Source organism: Girardinichthys multiradiatus, chromosome 6 (assembly GCF_021462225.1).
Source record: "Girardinichthys multiradiatus isolate DD_20200921_A chromosome 6, DD_fGirMul_XY1, whole genome shotgun sequence".
NCBI lineage: Eukaryota > Metazoa > Chordata > Actinopteri > Cyprinodontiformes > Goodeidae > Girardinichthys > Girardinichthys multiradiatus.
Genome location: NC_061799.1, coordinates 12,070,303 through 12,090,047, shown reverse-complemented (window position 1 = coordinate 12,090,047; position 19,745 = coordinate 12,070,303). Strand labels below are relative to the sequence as shown.

The window sequence follows — 19,745 nt, the reverse complement described above, 5'->3', positions numbered from 1 at the left end:
TAGATGGCGCTCCAGATTTTTCAGAAATCCTGAAACGTTGTAAAAACACGCACCAAATGTTATATATAGAATATAACTAAACTAGATGCTCTGTGTGTGAGAGAGTGTAATCTTTGACCTGTGACATAATGTGTATTCAGTCTCTTTTTAGTTTTTACGGTTAAATAAAGTCTATTCTGTTTGAGCTTGTTTTAAACACGGCAAGTTATTAGAATTTCACAATGTTTTGCGTTTGATGGTACAGGAGAGGAAAGCAGCGTTCAGCCAGCTGCATGGATTGAGTAATGTGTTGCGGCGAGTTTGAGCTGCCTGCTGGAGAGGATCCATCATAGAAACAAACCGCCCCCTCCCACTCTGAACGCCCCCGCTTCAGATGGAAGTCGTAATACGTAAAGCCTCCATGTTGCACAGGGAATGTCGGGCCACCAGATGTGAAAGGTTGCTTAAAAAGTGCATCCCTCTTTAGACGCCGAGCAACTTGTAATTAATGCTTATTTTTTGGACCGCAGCAATTCCCCGAACGGGCTTCCGAGTGTTTTCAGCGCTGCTCCAGACACGGCCTCGCATTGGATAATCGAAGCTAACTGGCTAACCCAAGCTGCTTGCCGACTTAACTTAAGTTTGCAGTTTAAGGTCGGGTTTTATTTTTTGGGACAGCTGCTGATAAGCACTTGCTTAAAACGATATATATTTTTAGACAGTCATAGATGACAGCCTCCAGTCAGCACCGCGCTAGCTGGCTGGCTCCCACCTCTGCCACAACGCTTCGCCTCAGACAGTTTCCTGGCTTTGTGGCCAAGCTGCTCGCCTTCAGCGTAAACTGCTAGCTTAGTGGAGCTAGCAAACGAAGCAAGCGCGTTATCACGAATAACATTGTTGCAACACGAAACAGGAATAAACACCCGCCTCAATGGACCACATGTCCATCATAACTCAAGTTTCCAACCCGAAGGAGGAGGAAATAATATCTTTTAACCAAGAAAAAGGTAAGGAGAACTCAACTAATTATAATAATGCTAGGTGGCTAACTACTTTTATTTGCGCTGACAGTCCCTATCAAAACAGCTGCACGCACAGTATTTATGTATGCAACAAGTTCAGATAGCAACCCCCGGGGAGGTTAGCAAACTGGTTAAGCTTCACTTTTAGTGCTTGTTGGGTAAAAAGAAAGCTTTGACGGGCTTTTTTCTACTTTAAAAGTTGGTCAAAATTTGAATAGCGGTCCACGTCAAAGTGAATGCTGAGCTTTGGCGGTGTGAGACTTCACAAGCTTTACGTAGCGATGATGGATTAATAAACGCTTCATCTAAGTGTATCAGACCCGCATTAACTGGACCACTTTATCCGACAGATGAGCTCTGATGATGATGATGTTTCTTAGAGGTAACAGTTATTATAGGTGACTTTCAGAGTCAAATGGATTTTGTTTTTAGCTTGGCGCCTGAAATTAGAGATGTATCTATCAGTCAGCGAGAGATTAAAATTGGCAAATGTTCACTTCATTGGCTGTGATCAGTGATCTGTAATCACATACAGGACATTCTGGATTATTATATATGTTTCCCTATTCATTAAATGGATGAATTGGAATTAAAAATTCCCGTTATTTTGGGGAATTTCTTTTCTGGTTGATTGAAACTACTGTGTCTAACAACGAACCTGCAGGACATTATATTTCTCTTTTTTGTTATAGCCCTTAGGGGAAAAAAAGCTTCTGTTTCATTTAAAGAAACAAACCCTGTGGTTTGGTTTTATTGATTTTTGTAATTCAGCTTTCAACACTTTTTTCCTCTTTGGAGGATAGAGAAAAAAAAATCCACGCACCTATTGTGAATATACATTAAATGCCCAGTGTGTACTGGGAAATTAGGATTAGCCTACAAAAACTGACTGAAAAAACAAACATTTGAGTCTGGAAAAGTATAAAAATATTGTAGTAAATCTAATGTTGAAAATCATTGCATTTTGCTGCATAAAACAGGACATGGCAGGACTCTGCCATGAACACACTTCAAGTTTACGCTTGGCATATTCCTTTCTTTGTACTCTAAGGTGAAACAGTCTTATCATTAGTAGTTTTCCCATCATCCAGTGAACTATACAGACAATTAACTTGGTGCTTTTTTACATATAAAAAGTAAATGTATTATTTTCTGTCAGTACAACCCAACAATAATCTGCGCTTATGGTCATATACTTACTATGCATAAAGCCGGATATCACCCTGGTTTGTGAGGTGTGGGTCAGTAGCTTATGTTACCATCTCATCAGATCTTTAGTAATGGGAGAACTGAAGTCATCTGGAGCACAACAGTCTATTTTCCTCAGAGGGTACAAATGCATCCTTCAGTAACGGAGATGGAGACTGTTTGACTGGGACATGTGTGGGCATCATCAGAGATGATGATAGGAGGTATGTGAGACTCTAAGGAGATTAACATTGCAGATGGGATTTAGCTTCGCCTTAAACAATATCTACATCTCACTTCATAATACAGTGATAAACAGCCTAGTAAATTGAGGGTGCTGCTCAGCTTTAGATGCAGTTATTATACTGATGTATGAAGTTAGGGTTTAAATGTGTAACCCCAGAAAATCAAAGGCAGTATTGGGAGACTCTGCTTTTTTCCAAGGGAAGAGTATTAGTCTCTTCATATTGGTTGATTATATGATAAATGTTCAAATATTTAACTTGTTGTTGTTTTCTCCAGAGCTGTCTGACAGCGGGCAGCTTGTACTCACCCTAACTTAATTAATTTCCTACAATCTGCTTAAAGTTTGCTGTAAAGAAATGTGGATATGTGACTCCAATAATTTGTACCTACTACCTAAAGGTTTTTCAGTAATTTTGGTTTCATTGGGGGTCATAATCTGTCATTTTTCATAGAGGTCAGCAATGACCAAGAAACACAACCAATGGTAACAGAGTGCAGAATAAAAACATTGGAAAAAAATGTAGAATCAAATTATACGTGAGATTTAAGTATTTTCATAATTCATTAATAATATGTAACTATTAAAGGAAATGCACTGGGGTTCAAAGGGCCGAATTGATCCAGGAGCCATCGCAGTACAACACAGACAGTTTGAATTCACAGTTGTGCATTGCAGCACCAAAGAGTCTGTAAAGCTAGAGGCAGTTAAATCATGGGACAACGTTAAGCAGTTCTACCTTTCCAGCTTCCTTTATTTATTTTGGCAATCAGTCTTCCAGCCTTCTCTCCATGGAGTTAAGTTCCCATAATAAACTGATAGGATTTGCATGTATGTATTTGTACTATAGTAATCTTGATTTTGACATTTGCTTAAATTGCAATTTGACTTAATAGGACAATGTTCCATGACATATTTGGGTTTTCACCCAATCCAGGGAATTTTTTTTATAGCTTAATCCACTGTCTGTAACACTAAATCGACACATAGGGTTGATCGCTCCTTTTGTGTAAATGGTGCTCTTCCATTACTTGGAACGAGTTCGTAAATGTCAAGACAAAAACTGACCACCTTTGCTTCTAATATCTCGGCATGTGTCTATCAGTCCCACTAGCGTGACTGCCAAGCAGTGGCCTATAGGTCTGAAACAATTCATCGGATTAATCGATTATTGAAATAATTGTCTAATTACTAATTTAGTAATCGTTAACTGGAGTATACAAGCTCTCAAACATGCTCAAAGAACAATCCACTCAGAGCCATAATTAGGCCAAAATTGTAACAAAAATATATACCTTCTGCATTTAAGATGAAAAACTTTCTTTTTCTGTAAATATGCTCTAACCAGGACTCCAGTGGCATCGCTTTAGCTTCACCTGGTTCAAATTCTGTAAAATAAACCTGCTATTAAGCACCTTTTGCTGTCTGATTAATCGATTATCATAATAATTGTTAGTTGCAGCCTGTATGACCTGCCTACACATTGAATAGTATTAGTAACAAGGGCAAATTGGTTGGCTTTTTTTTATCGTGCAAAAATATTGAGCCCAGTTGTATGCTAGTAGTAGGGACTGGCATTTATCATGAAAAATGTCTTCTTATTAAAACATTTTATGGTTTATGGTGACAATGATGAATTCCAATTAACGATGTTTCCCCCAAAACTCAATGTATTATCAGAAAAATCTTGACTATTTTCTCCACTGTTGGTTTCATGAGAGCACCAGTAAATATCAATAAATTCAAAATTAGGATTAAATTAGGATTAAATGGTTACTGTGTGCAGTTCAGTGATACAGATCACACTTGTTTATGTCACTGGTGTCCTGAAGAAGCATGTTGTAAAAAAGGGATTTTTTTTTTTTTTCAAGCAGTATTTGTGTTTGTAGATTTTACCTTTTTGTCGTCACTGTTGTCCTTCTCACAATAAAATATCGCCCACCCTCTAGTGAGTAAGCGTATGATGTTATTTGAATTAGGGTTTGATGGATATGTGATTAGTTCAGAGCTCCACATAGTAAGAAAGACAGTCACTAAATGCTATCTACCCAGCTGTAACTAAGGACTGCAAACTTTTAGTTGTGGTCTTCTTTTTATTTGTTTAGGACTTGTCTTCCTATTTAAGACGTATGGCTCTACATAGATAGCAGATGAATGATCTTCTGCAGACTCATTCTTACATTGTGGTCCAGTCATCCTGTGGGATTCAGATGGGCTGTGGATGAATGAATACTATAGTGGTGAGTCACTGGAAGATGACAGCTGCCTCCCTGTCCCAGTTTTACTTTGCAGAGAGTTGAGACAAAGTCCAGTCGGATAAATACAACCCTCGTCGCTGGTGGGGTTATTTTTATTTTCAAACAAAGCTCAGTATGGCCAGGTTATTTGTATTGTCTTTTCTGCTTTAATTTAACTAAAGCAAAGATTTTGTGCTGACTGAATTTCAAAACATGACTTTAAAGATGACCTTAAAAATCTCACAAGAAATACGTTTAGGTGTTTATAAATTAGCTTGTTGCTTTGATGTTAGTTGGTGGTTGGGGTCAACATTTCATTATCTGGAAATAATACACAAGCTTAACTGAGTGTGCTTTCTGCTTTAGGTTTGTTAGTACATATGTGTTAGGTTATAGTGCTGTGAATGGTTTCTTCTCCCTTACAAATCTGGTCTGCTTTTGCTTTCATACGTCAATGTTTCAGACCATCAGACAGATTTGAATATGACAGCTAAGATGACCTGAGTCTTTTTCTTGTTGTTCAATCATGAACTTAAAGGGTTATTTTTTAAGTGAGGTTCTGGGACGTTATTGTCAGTAATAGTTCTTTTACCTGTAGAAAAATGTGTTATCACAGTGAGCTTGTTGGAAAGTAAGTAAACCCTCGTAGTGGTGGAAGCTGACAGCTAGTCTGACGTACAAAGTCAGATTGTAACAAACTGAATATTTTCAAACTAAAATTCTTCATATTGGGAGAAGAGGTTATGTTTGCACAACGTTAGATTTGGGTCTGTTTTGTTCAGCAAAACAACGTCCATGTTTCTATATGACATTTTGTCGGTTGAGTTTGGCTGAATCATCAGATCAGCTGTGACTTGTCAGTTCGATCTAGCTCCGTCAAAAATGGAGTAAATTTTTACACTTTGTTTCAGGCTGTCAGTTGTGCGACAGCGTTGAAGATGGTTAGTTTCTGAGCTCTACAGGCCTTATCGTTGTTTAGGAATGATCCCGGAAGACTTACAATCATCTGATACAGTTTACATCTGACTTCCTTGTTAGTTTCCACCGTTCCAAGGATTTATTCACTTTTCCAACAAGATCACGGTAGCATGACATCTGTCACAGGTAAAGTAACTATTACTGATAATGGCTTCACATTACCTCTTTTCAGACAAACCTGAACTAACCCTTTAAATGAGGCGAGGTCTGCAGTGCTTCAGATGTTATGGGTTCTTCCGTGACCTCCTGGATGATTCCTCGATGCTCTCTTGGAGTAATGTTGGCAGACTGGCCCCCTCCTGGGATGCCGCACAATTTTAGAATATCTAGCATTTGCGATATTACTGTTAAATATTGGGATAACAACATCAGTTGTGATATATGCCTATTTTCTCCTTCTCTTCTGTGCTTCCATCCCTCTGTGACCTTTAGCATTTTGGGTGATGTCATTTATGTCCAGTGTGAGCATCTGCTACCATGAGACTGTATCCAACTGGCCAAATATTACATTGGCATCTAAAGTGCTAGTTCATAACACCTGGAATATCTGTTCCATCTCATCTTGGTGGATTATAGCTCTCATTCTGGTTCCCTGGATTCCCAGTGCCTTAGTCATTGGGCATATCCTTTAGATTGGGAGGGCAGGGCTTAGATTGGAACATGATGTGTTGCTTATTGAGATCTTTTAGCGTACTTCAAGTTGTCGGCGAGGTGCTGTTTAAAAGATTTGATAAGGCCTGGGTTTGATTAGTGAAACTAAAAAGAACAAAAACAACAGAAGTCTGTAAGAGACCACTACTGTTTCACAGCACTCTACATCCTTGTTGATAAATCCATACATTTAGGTTTTCTTTTAGTGAAGGAACGTGAGCCACTGATAAGACGGCCTACATACCCAGCATGTTCTTGCTCGAAAGGCTGTAATTAACTTTACTCGAAGCCGTAAGAAATGACAGAACTGAGAGTTTAGAAAGCGTTACAAGGAACTGACATGCTGGTGTACTCTGCGTGTACAGGAGTATTTTATTCACAAAATACTGCTGTAAGAAATCCTCTCAAGCCTGTTTTAAGGAAACACAATGGTTTTAAGGACAGCTGGTACTGTTCTATTTATCTAAAATTGTGTAAGAAATAATTCTGTTTTGCTGTCTCAATGGGTTGTGTGCAAACCTTTATTTTTCTTCTTGGACTGATGTTTCCTATTTTATTTGTTTAGGTTCAGGAGTCCAAAGTGTAAAGATTGACGTAAAGATTTTTGCTCTGCACTGGCCTTTAGCTGCATTCTGCTGGGGTGATCTGGGGGGTTTAATGGTTGGAGTGGAATGCAGCCATGTATAGGCTGTGTGGGGTCTGAGAGCCTCGCTTCACCTCCTCCTCCTCTCCCTCTGCATGCTCAGGCTGCTTCAGTCACTCACCTGCCAGCTCAAACGGCAGGGAAACTTGAGCAAGTTTTAAAAATGAAGAATCTAGGCCAATCAGGTGATAGACGCTACTTCAGAAAAAACAAGAGAGAGGATTGTGCAGCTTCTAAGTCGTCCCTATTAATAAAGGCTCAGCGTCTAATTTAGACCATACTTCGTGGTCCAGGAATGAGAGGCGATTAGCAATTGGAGTAGAGCATGCTCTGAACTGTCACGGCGCTTGAGTGATGAGGTCATCCAGCAAGGCAAGTTATTTTCTGATCAGTGGCTCCTGCAGAGGTAGTCTCCAAAACCAGCTTGAATGCACTGTAGTCACACTGTTGAGGCTATTGTTGAGTGTGTCTCAGACCAAAGTGGTCCACTTAATTGATTATAATCCATAGGTTCCTCTCTAGTTATTCTATCAATGAATATTCCTTCACACAAATGATTAAATGTAAATACTGTTTGGTAGAGATGTCCCAGTCAGTGGGCCGATGTTCCCTTGTTCAGCTCTGGTTTGTGATATGCAGGTCAATACTGAAAAGTCTTCATTGTTAATTGAAGGCTAAGAACTTTGGTCTATAAATGCATCAACCAGCAAGATGTAGTTTGATTCAACATTTCTGAGTTGGAATACAAATCAGATAAAAGTTCTGGTAAAGGCTCTTGTGTGTCTTTTGGAAAAAAGCTGGAATCAGCGAGTCAGAGCTCATCTACTTTAAACTGACAAGCGGTATTGGCTAGGAAAAGCTTGCCTGGTTTCTTCTCTGATTTCCTGCCTCAGCTTGTGGCTTTTCGGTGATAGACTTTCTAGATGTTCACCCTCTTTTCCTGTATCTGCTCCTGTTATGTTTGACAGCATCCCAGTCAAACAGCAGCCTGAAGAAGCAGAGGAGTCGAAGCATATTCAGCACATTCTTTTGTTGCTTTCGCAACTACAATGTGGAGCCACCAGCCACCAACAGCAGCTCCCTGCCTCCACCCGTTGAGGAGAACGGATCGCCTCCCAAGGTAGAGTACCATCATTGTTGCACCAACCAAATCTTACTATATAAGTTTATTTCATCTATTGTGAATAGTGTCTTTGTTGGTGTTTGATACTGGGACCTTTTTCTGTTGTGTTTTTGTGTGTTTTCCTAACCCTTACCTTGGTTTTTGTCTGTGTGTTATTTTCTCCTGTGTTGTAGTGTGACCAGGTCCAGGTCAGCCCTGTCCCTACTGTATGTATTGCGAGTATTTTTTCCCCCTTGCATGCAGGCTGGGTGGGTTGGTGCATCCTCTCTGTGTGGGCTCCTCAGAGAGCTTTCACTCTGTTCTTTTAAGTTACTTAATTTTCAGCTGATTATATCATAGGATGTGTGAAGAGTGTGTGCACCTATTATACTACACTGCTGAGCACTTGCAAAAATGTTCATATCCCTTTTAAATCTTTCCACATTTTATCATGTTACTACCACAAATCTTGTGTTTTTTTCCTGGAATTTAATGCAATAGAGAAACACAAAGTAGTGCATAATTGTGAAGTGGAAGAAAAATGATAAAATTCTCACCAAGCTCTGTTCAATCCATCATTTCAAAATGAAAAGGGTATAGCACAACTGCCAAGCGGCTAAGACATTGGGTGTCCACCTCAACTGACAGGCTGGGCAGGGAGAGCATTATTCAATGCAGCATTCAAGAAGGCCATGGTAGCTCTTAAGGAGCTGAAAAGATCCACAACTGGGAGGATCTGTTGACAGGACAAGTATTAGTGGGCTCCACAAATCTGATCTTTATGATAGACATGGCATAAAAGAAAGCCAGCATAGTCCAGCTTGCAGTTCGCCACAAGTCCTTTAAAGGACACAGCAAATGTGTGCATGAAGGTCCTCTTCCCAGATGACATAAATGTAACAATTTTGTTTCCATGCAAAACGTGTATGTGGCAGAAAACTCACAATCCACATAACCCCAAACACAACGTTCCTACAGTGAAACATGGTGGTGGCAGCATCATGCTGTTGGGAAGCTTTTCTTTAGCAGGAACAGAGAAGCTGGTCAGAGTAGACGAGAAGCAGCCAAATACACAACAGTCCTGGTAGGAAAGTTAAGAGGCTGTAAAAGTATTGAGACTGGGGCGGGGGTTCACCTTCCCGCAGGTCAACGACCGTAAACACACAGCCAGAGCTTCAGTGGAGTGGTTTAGGTCAAGGTATTGTCATCTGAATGGCTCTGTCAGATTCCAGACCTAAGTCCAATGAAGAGTCTGTGGCAAGATTTCAAAATTGCTGTTCACTGATCCAATCTGACTGATTATGAAAAGCAAGTGTCATTTTTATTTCACTTCGCAATTATGCACTACTTTGTGTTGGCCTATCTAATAGAGTCGTGATGGAATACGTTAATTTTGAGTTTTAATGTCGAAAATGTGAGGAGGTGTGAACGTCTTTGCAAGACACCAGAAATACCAGATTGACTCTTTGTGGTTTGTTCGCTCTCAAATTAATCCCTCTACTAAATTATTAAAGCATTAAACTGTTTAAGCAACTCACTTCAGAAGTTTACATTTGATCAATTCCTTTATTGAGCTGCTAATAAATTAAGTTGAGGGAAAAAATAAACCCCATCACTTCATTTATTGGCTTGTGATCTCACTTAAGCTCAAATTAATTGATCCCCTTACTTAAAGCAGGACTTAGCTGTAATCTGCTTACCTGCGACCAGCTGAGTTACTCATCGGTGACTGACTCAGCTACTCTCATACGCCACTGTTATGACCTACGGTCAGTGTAGAGCAGTTGGTTTAACATATACGTCTACCACCCGTCAAAGATCTTTTATCTGTCCAAAGAATCTTATGCTTGTTCTTTTGAAGCAATATAATCCGACCCAATTTAAGTGTTCAGTGAGAGACATTTTCTCTGCTACTAGAGCTGAGGCACGGCCAATACTAGTAGATTTGACGCAACACCTACAGTGTATGTGACTGTTGGATCTGGTACTTTTAGTACATAGCAACACCTTTTCCAACACTTCGCAGCTTAGTGTATCCTTTCCAAATCCATCAACACAGACGAGCTAAATTTGAGTTGGGAAAAAAAAAAAAGACTCAACCGCGGCAAATTCACACCACAGAAAGCAGGATAACAGAAACAGCTTAGTTCCCACATTATGACAATCTGTGTTTTTATGGCCAGAAATATTTCGAAACGTTTGAATTTGTCTTTCTTGTAAACAAGGGAAAGTGTAGAGAAATTCTCTCAGCCAGCTGGCAGCAACAGGTGGGGGCATTACTCTATGCTCTATCCAGCTGAAGAAAACTCTAGTCACTCCTGACACTTTCTCTGGCCTCTCCTTAAAAGCTCTTAAACATTTTGCTCATTTTGAAACCATACGTTTTAAACCTCACTACATCTTGATACAGGAAACCATTCCATGCCTAAGGAAGAGTTTTGCTCCTTCCCAGATGTGACGCCGCAGAGCTCATCTGTTCATCCCATCTTTTTAGGGATGCTTCAGTCTGTAGAAACCTCTGAATATGTAGTTGTTTCTACAGTTACTCCTAAAATTATTCATATTCCTGTCAGATGTACTTTTAAAATAATCTATCAAAATATTTCTTCTGACTAGTAGCAATAAGGTTTGGAGCGGCCCGGCCCGAGCCCTGACTTAAAACTGATAGAGAATCTAGAGATTAGGGTGAAAGCACGGAGACCTTCCAACAGCAAAGAGCTTATCACCAAAGATAACTCATCAAAATGTCAGTGGAAACATGCAAAAAGCGGCTCAGCTATTATAAGAAGGGGTTGATTGCTGAAAAACACATATTTCCACTGATAACGCAACGACACAAATACTTTCAACATGTCATTTTTAACCAAATATAAATACAAACTCATTATTATTTCCAGAAGTGATACTCCTTTCATCTGGTGAAATATGCCTGTCTCATTTGCTGTTCTTGCTTGAATTAAACTAATATAAAATCATAATCTGCCAGTAGTGTGAATAGTTTTGGGTAAATACACTACTGGTCAAATGTTTTAGATACACTTTTTCACCTAATGGGTCTCTTTATTTTCATGACTATTTACATTGTAGATTCTTACCAAAGGCAACAAAACTGAATGAACATATATGGAATGATGCAGTAAACAGAAAGTGTAAAATGCCTCCAAACATTTTTAGATTTTAGATTTTTCCAAATAGCCACCCTTTGCTTTGATGAACTCTTTGATCTCTTGGCGTTCTCTCCATGAGCTTCATGAGGTGGTCACCTCAAATAGTTTTCCAGAGAGCTTTGAAAGAACTTCCTAGATGTTCATTGAGAGAAGGTCAAAGGTTACTACAGGTCCTTCTCAAAATATTAGCATATTGTGATAAAGTTCATTATTTTCCATAATGTCATGATGAAAATGTAACATTCATATATTTTAGATTCATTGCACACTAACTGAAATATTTCAGGTCTTTTATTGTCTTAATACGGATGATTTTGGCATACAGCTCATGAAAACCCAAAATTCCTATCTCACAAAATTAGCATATTTCATCCGACCAATAAAAGAAAAGTGTTTTTAATACAAAAAACGTCAACCTTCAAATAATCATGTACAGTTATGCACTCAATACTTGGTCGGGAATCCTTTTGCAGAAATGACTGCTTCAATGCGGCGTGGCATGGAGGCAATCAGCCTGTGGCACTGCTGAGGTCTTATGGAGGCCCAGGATGCTTCGATAGCGGCCTTTAGCTCATCCAGAGTGTTGGGTCTTGAGTTTCTCAACGTTCTCTTCACAATATCCCACAGATTCTCTATGGGGTTCAGGTCAGGAGAGTTGGCAGGCCAATTGAGCACAGTGATACCATGGTCAGTAAACCATTTACCAGAGGTTTTGGCACTGTGAGCAGGTGCCAGGTCGTGCTGAAAAATGAAATCTTCATCTCCATAAAGCTTTTCAGCAGATGGAAGCATGAAGTGCTCCAAAATCTCCTGATAGCTAGCTGCATTGACCCTGTCCTTGATAAAACACAGTGGACCAACACCAGCAGCTGACACGGCACCCCAGACCATCACTGACTGTGGGTACTTGACACTGGACTTCTGGCATTTTGGCATTTCCTTCTCCCCAGTCTTCCTCCAGACTCTGGCACCTTGATTTCCGAATGACATGCAGAATTTGCTTTCATCCGAAAAAAGTACTTTGGACCACTGAGCAACAGTCCAGTGCTGCTTCTCTGTAGCCCAGGTCAGGCGCTTCTGCTGCTGTTTCTGGTTCAAAAGTGGCTTGACCTGGGGAATGCGGCACCTGTAGCCCATTTCCTGCACACGCCTGTGCACGGTGGCTCTGGATGTTTCTACTCCAGACTCAGTCCACTGCTTCCGCAGGTCCCCCGAGGTCTGGAATCGGCCCTTCTCCACAATCTTCCTCAGGGTCCGGTCACCTCTTCTCGTTGTGCAGCGTTTTCTGCCACACTTTTTCCTTCCCACAGACTTCCCACTGAGGTGCCTTGATACAGCACTCTGGGAACAGCCTATTCGTTCAGAAATGTCTTTCTGTGTCTTACCCTCTTGCTTGAGGGTGTCGATAGTGGCCTTCTGGACAGCAGTCAGGTCGGCAGTCTTACCCATGATTGGGGTTTTGAGTGATGAACCAGGCTGGGAGTTTTAAAGGCCTCAGGAATCTTTTGCAGGTGTTTAGAGTTAACTCGTTGATTCAGATGATTAGGTTCATAGCTCGTTTAGAGATACTTTTAATGATATGCTAATTTTGTGAGATAGGAATTTTGGGTTTTCATGAGCTGTATGCCAAAATCATCCGTATTAAGACAATAAAAGACCTGAAATATTTCAGTTAGTGTGCAATGAATCTAAAATATATGAATGTTAAATTTTCATCATGACATTATGGAAAATAATGAACTTTATCACAATATGCTAATTTTTTGAGAAGGACCTGTATTTCAGTCATCACAGCAAAGGGCGGCTACTTTAAGGAATCTAAAATATAACATTTACTTTTACAATTATTGGTTTACTACATAATTCTAAATGTGTTCATTCACTGTTTTGATGCCTTCATTGAGAATCTACGTACAATGTAACTAGTCATAGACATAAAGAAAACCATTAAATGAAAAAGTGGTTCTAAAACTTTAGACTGGAAGTGTACTTGATAATCTATATAGTCCATATGCTCTCCAGCTACAAAAGGTGACCCAAGTTGTTTCTCATGTTCTCCAGCATCTAAAGAAGATGCATTAAAGCAGCACAATGCCCTTATTTCAGTTTCATTTTTAGCAAGTTTTTATATTAAATCCTAGATCCTAATTCTATTTTTTAGAACCCCACGGAACTGTAATGATTTTCTTATATACCTAATGTCTAATTAGATATAATTTGCTTCAATGGACTTTTAACTCTGGGTTCAGTAGTTAATAAATGCCTTGAAATAAACCTGAAAGTCTGTTCCTGGGTCTAACCTTGATTGCATCTCTACAAACACTTGGATAAGCTGGGATGTTTGGGTTTAGCAGAAAAACGTCCACTGATGAGGGATTTAAGTGATTGTCATTTTAAAGCTTTCAGCCAGTTTTATGCATAATTGTGGACTTGGCTTAAATTGAGTTTCCTTGTTGCCCCTGAAAATGCGCCTTTCTAACACAATATGTTTGGGAGCTTTCCTGCATGTCGCTGGTCTTAATGCTGAGTTTCTCTCTCGTTTCTTTGACATCACCTGCCTCTTCCTCTCTGCAGCCGCCAGCCAAATACCTCCTACCAGAGATGAAAATATCTGACGATGGTAAAAAGTGTGTGGTGATAGACTTGGATGAAACTCTGGTGCACAGCTCATTTAAGGTAAGAAGAGCCTGAAACGGAGGTGGACTGTTGTTCTGATTGCTGTTCGTTTGTTGCCAGTAAATTGATTTCTGGTGACTGTTTATTCTTTGTCTTTTAAATGATAATAAGGATGAGTAATTACCTTTGTCTCATTAATCAAAGCTCAGGCAAGAATATGCTGAATGTTAAAGTTGTGTTTATTATGTGTGGTTTATGTAAACAATATTACATTAGTGGCTTTGTATTTATTACAGTTTGTACAGTATTACAGTTACAGTTCATCCCATCGTTTTAACAGCAGTTTTCCTCTCTATGTCCATTTAGTCTTATGATAACATCTTTATTGTTTGAGCTGCTGAATTACCACAAAGGTTAACAACAGAAACAACCAGCTATAGGACTTTTATAAAGTGACACAAGCAGGACCTCTGCTGTTCAACGTAGGTACTGTTCTGAAAAAATAAATGCATTGTGTTGTTTGTGTCTGCAGCCCATCAGTAACGCTGATTTTATTGTACCGGTGGAGATCGATGGTACCGTTCATCAGGTATTGTACATACCCAAACACTGTTGTCACCTAGACCAGTTTGTTTCCTGTGTGAAGATCCTGGAGAGACTGACTGGTATCCAGTTCAAGTAATCCAGGATAGGCTGTGTGTATCCTGGTTGGCCTATTCATGATTACTTGCACTGGGTGTCAGCCAATGGGCAGAGTGCAAGAGACAGTGATGTGGTTTCTACTGAGCAGTAAAGTTACGCTAACTTGATGCTGTTACTGAAATCCCATAATGAAAATGCAGGAAGGTTGAGTGTTTGTTTTTAACGGGATGTTTTGTTTCTGGTTCAGGTGTATGTGCTGAAAAGGCCCCATGTGGATGAGTTTCTTCAGAAGATGGGAGAGTTGTTTGAATGTGTGCTCTTCACAGCCAGTCTTGCCAAGGTGTGTAAAGATGGAGTAACCGTTTCTGTTCTGACTCGGCCTGTTTGCTAATGACACTTCATTTTTATTGTGCTGTTTCGGTCTTCTCATGTTGTTTGATTTGTTGTCCTTCTTTTTATGTATCTTTTCCAATAATATATTGGTAAGTTTTGATAAGAGATAAATAATGCAGTAACATGCCTATTATTGCTTTAAGAGCTATTGCACATGCTGAGTAAAGGACTAGGAATCACTTTTTGTGCTTTTGTGGCCTAGAGTAGCATTTGCTGACATCCTCCTTGCCTAATAAATAGTTATTGAGGATACCATGCTTTTATTCCTTTGAAATAATAGTACTTCATATAGTTTTTGCAAGTTGTTTTGCTTAAAACTGTGGCTTGAAACGTGTCAATGTGCTCTACATAAAAAAAAAGCAATAAAATGTCTGTGTATTGTTGTAAGCTTTATAACAACGTAACGTATTTCTGTGTGTGGTCGGACAGTATGCGGACCCTGTGGCAGACCTGCTGGACCAGTGGGGTGTTTTCCGTGCGCGGCTCTTCAGAGAATCCTGCGTGTTTCACAGAGGGAACTACGTTAAAGACCTCAGCCGACTGGGGCGAGACCTCAACAATGTTATTATTGTTGACAATTCACCTGCCTCTTATATTTTCCATCCAGAAAATGCTGTAAGTTCTTGCTTTTTCATAGATTTAGTTCTTTACTAATATGTTATACTTGCATGGCATCAGAAAATAACGCAGTGCTTGTGAATTATTTGGTATATGGTTTGAACATGTTTTTTGCCTTCAGAAGTGACCTAATAAGTAAATGTAGGTCATCTGTGTGTCATCTTAATGTTGGAGATGTACGATATATTAATATCGGTATCAGACGATATTAGTCATTTTTTTACCTATCAGTACACGTCCCATAAGTAAAACTGGGCCAATATTAACAACCCATGTTTATTTCCATCATGTTGCGTATGTGGTTTGGGAGGGGGTTGACCATGTGGTATTTGTTTGGTCGTGTGACAACGATAGTGATGCAGCACAGGAATGTGAGGTGTTTAAACTGAAGCAGAGAAGCAATATCAGCCATGACAGCAATATTAATATCAATATTGGGCCAATTTTACATAGCAATGCATCCCTGCAAGTATAGGTCCAGCTGTTCTGTGAAGACCTTAGAGGTTTGTTATGCTCCTTTTCCGATAGTACCTAATCTATTCAGGTCGGTTGGGGTCAGTGGGATTGTTAATAAAAAGGCGGCCCACAGTCCCCTAGGGGAAACACTAATGTAGGTAAAAGTGCTCTGGTCAGATGACGTTTTGGCCTACATATAAACTGCTGTGTGTGGTGTAAAGATTGCACATTTCTTGGAACACACCTTCTCCATGGTGAAACATGACGTTGGCAGTATCATGCTGCGGGAATATTTTTCCTCAGCTGCCAAACGAGGTAGCTTCTCAGAGTTTAGGAAACAATGGATGGGGCTACATACATGGCAATCGTGGATGAAAACCTAGGCTGCAGATGACTTGAGACGCAGGTGGAGTTTCACCTTCCGACAGGACCGTAAACATACAGCCAACGCTTCAGATCAGAGTATATTCATGTGTTAAAATGGCCCAGTCAAAGTCCAGACATAAATCCAGTTAGGACTGTGTGGCAGGACTTGAAAATTACTGCTTATCTATGCTTTCCATCGACTGTGACTAAGCTTGAGCTATTTTGTAATAAAGAATGTACAAGTCTGTCTCTAAATGTGAGTGAGCCATACTCACAGACTTGCGGTTCAATGGCAGCAAAAGTTGATTTTATAAAGTATTGTCCTGAGGAGAGATCTTTATTTGTAAAACAAATATACTTTTCCTTCTACTCCACTGTTATGCACCACTTTGTGTTGGTCTGTCACATAAAGTCCAAGTAAAATACATTGCCTGCAGGTGTGTTTAAATGCCGTTGCAAGCCGCAGTGTTGACCTTTCTGTTACTTTATGAATCACACCTTAAGCTGACTGCTAACATTGTTTCTTGTTCCCTCAGGTCCCAGTTCAATCCTGGTTTGACGATATGAATGACACAGAACTCCTGGACCTGCTGCCTTTTTTTGAGGGACTCAGCAAAGAAGACGAAGTTTACGGAGTCCTGCAAAATCTCAGAAGCAGGTAGCAGGACACGCCGCAGCTCAGCCTGTGCTCTCCAGGCTCCTCTCTGTCGATCTCTGTCCCTCTCTGCAGCCCATCATCTCCAGCCTCTGGACGATGACTCCAGGGGATAGGCTCACTGTGGAAACCTCTGTGTAACCATGTCTTTGGGTCCCCTCCTCCTGGTGGCTGGCTGCCTTCTGAGTGCCATCAGAAAAACAAAAAAACCCTTATTATCCCAGGATTACTGTGTCTCACAGAAACCACACCAGAAAGTGTACAGAGCATCCTTAGTTAACAGGGACAAAATACTAAGAGGAATGAACTCTGCTTTTTATTTTCAAATCGGCAAACTTTTACTGTTCAGTAAAGTGCTAATTTTTAAACCAAAAGCAAAAGGCAAAAAAAAAGAAAGAAAATCAACTTTCCATCTTAAGCTCCTTTTGTGGTACCACACAAAAGCCCGGAAACTATTTTGTCCTCATATTGTTGCTATGCAGGCAGTTTCTGGTTGTAGAAAGGACTGTGACTCTTTTCTTACTAAATGAAGTGCCTTGTGTGACTGTTGTTTATATGGGAAGCTCTTTTCTACATGGCATATTTCCAGAGTACTTCACAGAAATGCTTTAAAGTGGACACAAAAGTATCTCTATCTGAACTTTTACTTCCTGTTTTTTGATCATCAGCCGTTGGGTATTTGTCCCATAGTACTTTTCTGTTTGTTTTCCTGTGTGCTTGTGCCATTATATAGGTGTGACTTTGTTTCTTTCAGCTTTCATTTTTTGTAGAGCTAGTTGTTATGTTTTAGGCAAACGAGTGCGCTTGCAGCTATGAATATCAAGCCCCACCTGCAAGTTTTTTTCTTATTTTTGATCTGAAAGCTCAGATAAAACTGTGCCATTCATTCATTTCTCTTTCATTATTTCCCATGTTGCTTTTTATTATTTGCCAAATGAGGAAATACTTTAAAAGGCTTCATATCTGCCAGAATTTGAGTTAAGTCTGTTAAACCATAACTAAATATAGCATTATAGTTTTTTTGTGATGAGATGATCTGTTCTGTCATGATTATTGGATGGCTAGCTCTTCATGTGTGCTTGTTTTTGAAAGGGTCTGGGGTTTTTGCAGCTAAATGGTCAAGTCCCATGTTTTATTTTCACTGTTCTCCTGACTCGAGTATCTTTAGGAGTTTGGTGTTAAAATCACACGATTCTGATTTCTGTGCGTTCATGGCCTGCCCTTATCCAGCCTTGGTGAAAAACCAATGAAGACCATATTTGATGTTTATCCTCCCAGACTTTTTCTTTTTTAAAGAAACTCTTCTTCACCTCAGTGCCTATGTTTGAGAGGAGCCCAGCAAAACCGAATGCTGCAACATTAGCTACCATGGCAATAACTTTTTTTTTTTTTTCGTCCTGCTTCATTTTGTGTTTCTAAGAGCACTTGACAAATCTAGGCAGTAGAAGTTTAACTGCAACTCTGATTCGTGTTTTCAGATTTGATAAAAGACAACTTTTTTTTTTTTTTTTTATAAAAAAAGAAAACAGCATTTTTATCAGATTTCAAGCGCTGAAACAGTTTGAATGTTGCAAGGATTGATTCCAGTGAACAAGTCAACTTTTGTCGCCATGTTTACCAGCTTTCGTTGAGGTAGAACGTGAAAAGGATGCCTTCCAAGCCCACAGTGGGGTCCTCAGTCCTGGCCCATCTAGCAGTAAGGGTCCATCTGTAAATGAAACGCTACCAGGGCACTGAAACTGAAAAGGGACTGTGAAGAACCTCTTTGGCATTGATGCCTTAATGCTTTTGGAGACACGAAAGCAATTCTTCCTCCTCGATTTCAAATGTTACATTTACAAGGCTGCTGTTGCATCTGTGGTGTTTTATTAGGGTGTGGAAAAGGCTGAGCTACATATGTGGATCACATGTGGTTCAGCTGAGTCCCCAACAAAACTGTTTGGGCTCTGTTTCTTGGTTTAATGGATCATGGTATTTTATGAGAAGGCTACACTACTTCACAAGTTCCTATTTGTTTGTATTTTAAAGGTCACTGCTCTTTCAGGAAAAAGGAAAACCTGATCATCTGATCTTTCTGTGTTCTGCATTTGTGTTGGTAGCGAGCGTTCAGGTCGTGATGATTTCAATGCGATGCTCTTTTTATATGAAGCATTGCTTCTACTCCTCTCCACCTCTCACTGATTATTTATCTAAAAATGTTTCATTGTAATATTTTTCTACCTACATCTTGTCAGTATTTGGTATAAAAATAACATATAACCCATCTTTTTTTAGTTATTTGTTCATTTTTTTCTCTTTCAGATTTGTTATGTCCTTTTCTTTAGCCTTTTGGCCCCCCCCAGGGGATGAATTTCTGTGTCTGTTTCCTTACACTTTTTCCACCATGTATCATTTCACTTATAATCACAATGGTCAGTTTGTATTAACACCAAAGTTCTAAAACTCTTGATTTTAAGTCACAGTGGTTTTGTTGGATCAGGATGTTCACTTGTTTTTTGTTCTTTAAGAAACACGCTGGTTTTTGTTGACATTGAGTTTTGGCAGTATTTGTCATTCTGAGCATCATTTCTTTTTTTTTCCTTAATAAAGGCTTCATTGAAACTATACATTTGTCACATCTGTATTTTTTTCTTCCACTAACACCTATTTTGATACATACAGGACTCTGAAAACGTTTTTGTCACCTTACAGATTTCTTCATGTTTTGCTTTTTTTCCCTCCACACTCAAATGTTTTAAATCAAACAAAATAAAATGTGAAAGATAACCTTAGAAAATATTAAGTTTTT

At 39.5% G+C, this 19,745-nt stretch overlaps 1 protein-coding gene across 2 annotated transcripts; it reads left to right on the top strand.

Moving 5' to 3' along the window:
• Positions 1-357: 357 nt before the first annotated feature.
• On the top strand, positions 358-19,561 carry LOC124869875 (CTD small phosphatase-like protein). 2 transcript variants are annotated; one of them, XM_047368078.1, is made up of 8 exons: positions 358-986; positions 7,911-8,062; positions 8,239-8,271; positions 13,786-13,887; positions 14,360-14,416; positions 14,717-14,809; positions 15,292-15,477; positions 16,839-19,561. In XM_047368078.1, exons 1-8 carry the CDS (start codon positions 911-913, stop codon positions 16,962-16,964), a joined length of 825 nt encoding a protein of 274 aa, XP_047224034.1. In that variant the 5' UTR covers positions 358-910; the 3' UTR covers positions 16,965-19,561. The 2 variants fall into 2 exon arrangements, with proteins under 2 accessions (XP_047224034.1, XP_047224033.1); XM_047368077.1 differs by lacking the exon at positions 8,239-8,271 and having other exon boundaries at positions 359-986.
• The last annotated feature ends 184 nt before the right edge of the window (positions 19,562-19,745 follow it).